Source organism: Rattus norvegicus, chromosome 11 (assembly GCF_021556685.1).
Source record: "Rattus norvegicus strain SHRSP/BbbUtx chromosome 11, alternate assembly SHRSP_T2T, whole genome shotgun sequence".
NCBI lineage: Eukaryota > Metazoa > Chordata > Mammalia > Rodentia > Muridae > Rattus > Rattus norvegicus.
The window spans coordinates 55,008,710-55,014,695 of record NC_141544.1 but is presented as its reverse complement, the minus strand read 5'-3'; the positions used below and the strand labels follow the sequence as shown (position 1 = coordinate 55,014,695).

Sequence of the window (5,986 nt, the reverse complement as noted above, 5' to 3'; positions counted from 1 at the left end):
TAAGCAAACTCAGAGCTGAAATCAGCCAAGTAAAAACAAAAAGGACAATAGAAAGAATCAACAGAACCAAAAGTTGGACCTTTGAGAAAATCAAAAAGATAGATAAACCCTTAGCCAGAGTAACGAGAGGACACAGAGAGTGTGTCCAAATTAACAAAATCAGAAATGAAAAGGTAGACATAACTACAGAATCAGAGGAAATTGAAAAAATCATCAGATCCTACTACAAAAGCGTTTATTCAACAAAACTTGAAAATCTGCAGGAAATGGACAATTTCCTAGACAGATACCAGGTACCAAAGTTAAGTAAGGAACAGATAAACTATTTAAACAACCCCATAACTCAGAACGAAATAGAAGCAGTCATTAAAGGTCTGCCAACCAAAAAGAGCCCAGGTCCAGATTGGTTTAGTGCAGAATTCTATCAGACCTTCATAGAAAACCTCATACCAATACTATCCAAACTATTCCACAAAATTGAAACAGATGAAGCGCTACTGAATTCCTTCTATGAAACCACAATTACTCTTATACCTAAATCACACAAAGACCCAACGAAGAAAGAAAACTTCAGAATAATTTCCCTTATGAATATCGACGCAAAAATACTCAATAAAATTCTGGCAAACCGAATCCACGAGCACATCAAAACAATTATCTACCATAATCAAGTAGGCTTCATCCCAGGCATGCAGGGATGGTTTAATATGGAAAACCATCAACATTATCAATTATATAAACAAACTGAAAGAACAAAACCACATGATCATTTCATTAGACGCTGAGAAAGCATTTGACAAAATTCAACACCCCTTCATGATAAAAGTCTTGGAAAGAATAGGAATCCACGGCCCATACCTAAATATAGCAAAAGCCATATACAGCAAACCAGTCGCTAACATTAAACTAAATGGAGAAAACTTGAAGCAATCCCACTAAAATCAGGGACTAGACCAGGCTACCCACTCTCTCCCTACTTATTCTATATAGTTCTTGAAGTTCTAGCTAGAGCAATCAGACAACAAAAGGTAATCAACCGGATACAGACTAGAAAAGAAGAAGTCAAAATATCACTATTTGCAGATGATATGATAGTACTTTTAAGTGATCCCAAAAGTTCCACCAGAGAACTACTAAAGCTGATAAACAACTTCAGCAAAGTGGCTGGGTATAAAATTAACTCAAATAATTCAGTAGCCTTCCTCTACACAAAAGAGAAACAACTGAGAAAGAAATTAGGGAAACGACACCCTTCACAATAGTCCCAAATAATATAAAATACCTCGGTGTGACTTTAACCAAGCAAGTAAATTATCTGTACAATAAGAACTTCAAGACTCTGAAGAAAGAAATTGAATAAGGTGGAAAGGTCTCCCATGCTCATGATTGGCAGGATTAATATAGAAAAAAATGGCCATTTTACCAAAAGCAATGTACAGATTCAATGCAATCCCCACCACAATACTGATCCAATTCTTCAAAGAGTTAGACAGAACAATTTGCAAATTCATCTGCAATAACAAAAAACCCAGGATAGCTAAAACTATCCTCAACAATAAAAGGACTTATGGAGGAATCACTCTCTGAACTCAAGCAGTATTACAGAGCAATAGTGATAAAAACTGCATGGTATTGGTACAGAGACAGACGGATAGACCAGTGGAATAGAATTGAAGACCCAGAAATGAACCCGCATACCTATGGTCACTTGATTTTTGACAAAGGAGCCAAAACCATCCAATGGAAAAAAGATAGCATTTTCAGCAAATGGTGCTAGTTCAACTGGAGGGCAACATGTAGAAGAATGCAGATTGATCCATGCTTATCACCCTGTTCAAAGCTTAAGTCCAATTGGATCAAAGACCTCCACATCAAACAAGATATAGTCTAACTAATAGAAGAAAAAGTTGGGAAGCATCTCGATCACATGGGTACTGGAGAAAATTTCCTGAACAAAACAACAATGGCTTATGCTCTAAGATCAAGAATTGACAAATGGGATCTCATAAAACTGCAAAGCTTCTGTAAGGCAAAGGACACTGTGGTTAGGACAAAACGACAACCAACAGATTGGGAAAAGATCTTTACCAATCCTGCAACAGATAGTGGGCTTATATCCAAAATATACAAAGAACTCAAGAAGTTAAACCACAGGGAGACAAATAACCCTATTAAAAATGGAGTTCAGAGCTAAACAAAGAATTCACAGCTGAGGAATGCCTACTGTCTGAGAAACACCTAAAGAAATGTTCAACATCTTTAGTCATAAGGGAAATGCAAATCAAAACAACCCTGAGATTTCACTTCACACCAGCCAGAATGGCTAAGATCAAAAACTCAGGTGACAGCAATATGGCAAGGATTGGAGAAAGAGGAACACTCCTCTATTATTGGTGGGATTGCAGACTGGTACAACCATTCTGGAAATCAGTCTGGAGTTTCCTCAGAAAATTGGACATTGAACTACCTAAGGACCCAGCTATACCACTCTTGGGCATATACCCAAAAGATGCCCCAACATATAACAAAGACACATGCTCCACTATGTTCACAGCAGCCTTATTTATAATAGCCAGAAGCTGGAAAGAACCCAGATGCCCTTCAACAGAGGAATGGATACAGAAAATGTGGTACATCTACATAATGGAATATTACTGAGCTATCAAAAACAATGACTTTATGAAATTCATAAGTAAATGAATGGAACTGGAAAATATCATCCTGAGTGAGGTAACCCAATCACAGAAAAACACACATGGTATGCACTCATTGATAAGTGGCTATTAGCCCAAATTCTTGAATTGCCCTAGATGCACAGAACAGATGAAACTCAGGAGGGATGACCAAAATGTGAATGCTTCACTCCTCCTTTAAAAGGGGAACAAGAATACCTTTGGCAGGGAATAGGGAGGCAATGTTTAAAACAGAGTCAGAATGAACACCCATTCAGAGCCTGTCCCACATGTTGCCCATACTTATACAGCCACCCAAATAGATAAGAGAGATGAAGCAAAGAAGTGCAGGCCTACAGGAACCGGATGTAGATCTCTCCTGAGATACACAGCCAGAATACAGCAAATACATAGGTGAATGCCAGCAGCAAACCACTGAACTGAGAACGGGACCCCCATTGAAGGAATCAGAAAAAGGACTGGAAGAGCTTGAAGGGGCTCAAAACCCCATATGAACAACAATGCCAACCAACCAGAGCTTCCAGGGACTAAGCCACTACCCAAAGACTATACATTGACTGACCCTGGGCTCCAACCTCATAGGTAGCAATGAATAGCCTAGTAAGAGCACCAGTGGAAGGGGAAGACCTTGGTCCTGCCACGACTGAACCCCCCCAGTGAACATGATTGTTGGGGGGAGGGCGGTAATGGGGGGAGGATGGGGAGGGGAACACCAATAATGAAGGGGAGAGGGAGGGGTTAGGGGGATGTAGGCCGGGCAACTGGGAAAGGGAATAACACTCAAAATGTAAATAAGAAATACTCAAGTTAATAAAGATTTTTTAAAAAGTAAAATAAAATAAAAAAGATGTATAGTTGAAAAATCACTGGGAAAAGAAAGTCATAAGTATCTGAAAAATAAAACAATTTTCCAATTGAATAATAAAACCTATGTGTTGTACCAATGCAAAAAAAACCAAAAAACAAAAAAACAAAAAAACCTGTTGATGCTTTGATTGACTGACACTTCCTGGATTCTGATCAGACACAGGACAGAGTTGGAGAAAATGTCAAGGACAACACAGATGACAGGCTAAATGAGCCTGTCTTCACCTTCCCAAATACATTGACCACAGAGCATCCTTTGACAGCCTGCCCAGTCTTAATCTTATACTTGTACTCCCATGTCTTCATCTTTCACCGAGGAAAACACAGGTGGAATTGTTATATGAATCATCATTTCCCCACAGAACTTAATAAAAGTCCTTTTCATACTTTTAGCAACAATTCCAAGATCTGCATTTGTTTACAAAGACATAGCATTGCCTCATCAGAATAGGAAAATGCTCTATGATTCTCCAAGTTGTCAGGACATCATATACATGTTATTTTCACAGAAATTACAGTATTACAACAGCTAATGTACTTATGATGTCATAATAATTAATGTATAAACATGCTAAATAGTTTTAATTTGATATATGTTTTATTTATTTTAATATAAAAAACTTTTGGATAATTGAAAAAATTCTCTTCAAATATTTTTTAAAGAAAGGATACATAAACAAGAATTCACTTAATGCTATCTCTGGGGATCTAGCGTATGTATACTTCGAAAGAGCAGTAGCTGCTCAAGATAAATAATTGTGGGTGCATCCCTAGCAACGTGATTTCCAGATGTGAGAACGGGAAGGGTTTCCAATGAAAGCAGATCATGCTTCCACACATGCTTGTATTTTCAGTGATGGCGAGGATGGAAAATGTAGTTAGCAAGTTAAAATTATAGTTCCAGGCTCAGTGAAATACACTCTTTTAAGAAAATCAGAGTAATTTACCAAGACCTCCTCTGGCCTCTGAACAAGTTTCCATGACAAAACGTGACAATTCACGAATAAGTATTCCTACATCACATATATACACATACAAAACAACAACAACAACAACTACCACAACAAGATTTCTAGTTTGGGTTCATTTTCAAAACATTTTGACAATATACATTATACATAGCCACATCAAGTCTGCACAAGTTTGCCATGTTTAAAAAAGAACATAAGAGAATATAATGTGAAATCTAAGTATGTCTCTTCAAAAATTTTGCTAGGGATTTCTTAACTTGCTTATTCCTCAAACTGTAGATAATTGGATTGAGTACAGGAATTATGATTGTGTAAAATACAGAGTCCATCATATCCTGATCTCCTACCTGTGGAGGTGCAGGACGCACATACATGAATAGAAGTGGGCCATAGTACAAAGACACAAAGAGGAGATGGGCTCCACAGGTGGAAACAGCTTTCTTTATGCTTTTGATAGATTTCTGCTTTAGGACTGAAAACAGAACAAGTGTATAAGAGACAAGAATGGTTGTAATGGTGAATACCTGGATCGAGCCAGAGAAAATAAAAATCATCAGGTAATTGAGAGAAGGGTCATTACAGGAGATCTTTAACAGTGGCATAACATCGCAATAAAAATGGTATATTATGTTAGAATTACAGAAAATTAATCTGAATAAAAAGCCTCCATGAATTAAAGCATGGATAAACCCACCTACCAAGGACAATGTTAAAAGACGTACACAGAGCCTATTTGTCATGATGACTGGGTAGAGTAAAGGTTTGCATATGGCTACATAACGATCATAGGCCATGGCTGCCAAGAGAAAACATTCTGTGGTTGCACTCATCACAAATGAAAAAAACTGTGTTACACATTCAGAGAAAGAGATCAGTTTACTCTTGGCGAAAATGTCTTGTAGCATCTTTGGTGTCACTGTGGAGGATAACCAGGTATCCACAAATGCTAAACTCGCGAGAAATAAGTACATGGGGATGTGAAGGTGAGGGTCATTCCAGATGAGAGTGATCAGACCAAGGTTGCCCACAACGGTGATGAGATAGATGACCAAGAACAGCAGGAACAGTGGGATTTTCCACTGGGGTAGATGAACAAGTCCCGTGAGGACAAACTGAATGAGCAGTGTTGTCTTCTCCATTCCTATGTTCTCACTAGATGTCCCTGAAAGGAAAAATGATTAATGCACACAGCAGTCACTAAAATTTGTAAAATAAAATGTTGGGTAGTTGAATTTACAATACAACTACGTACTTATCAGGAAGACAGCCATATCTCATTTAATATCACAATATACAATAAAAACTTTTCTTCAGAGTGAAGGTATTATTTCAACTCATTATTCCCATAAAAATCTTGAGCATGTTAATATAATTAAAGAAAGGATAAGGTTTAACACTAATGATCAGATTTGACTACATAGCTCTATTCTTGTTACTATGTTTTACAAGCCAATT

General features: G+C 37.6%; 1 protein-coding gene across 1 annotated transcript; it reads right to left on the bottom strand.

The window, feature by feature from the left end:
- Window positions 1-4,746: 4,746 nt before the first annotated feature.
- Or5h25b (olfactory receptor family 5 subfamily H member 25B) lies at window positions 4,747-5,670 on the bottom strand. Its single transcript, NM_001001105.1, has one exon. The coding sequence runs from the start codon at window positions 5,668-5,670 to the stop codon at window positions 4,747-4,749; it is 924 nt and encodes a 307-aa protein (NP_001001105.1).
- Between the last annotated feature and the right edge of the window lie 316 nt (window positions 5,671-5,986).

Coding starts and splice junctions, on each gene's coding strand:
- Or5h25b (NM_001001105.1), bottom strand. CDS start 5,670: ATGGAGAAGACAACACTGCTCATTCAGTTTGTCCTCACGGGACTTGTT.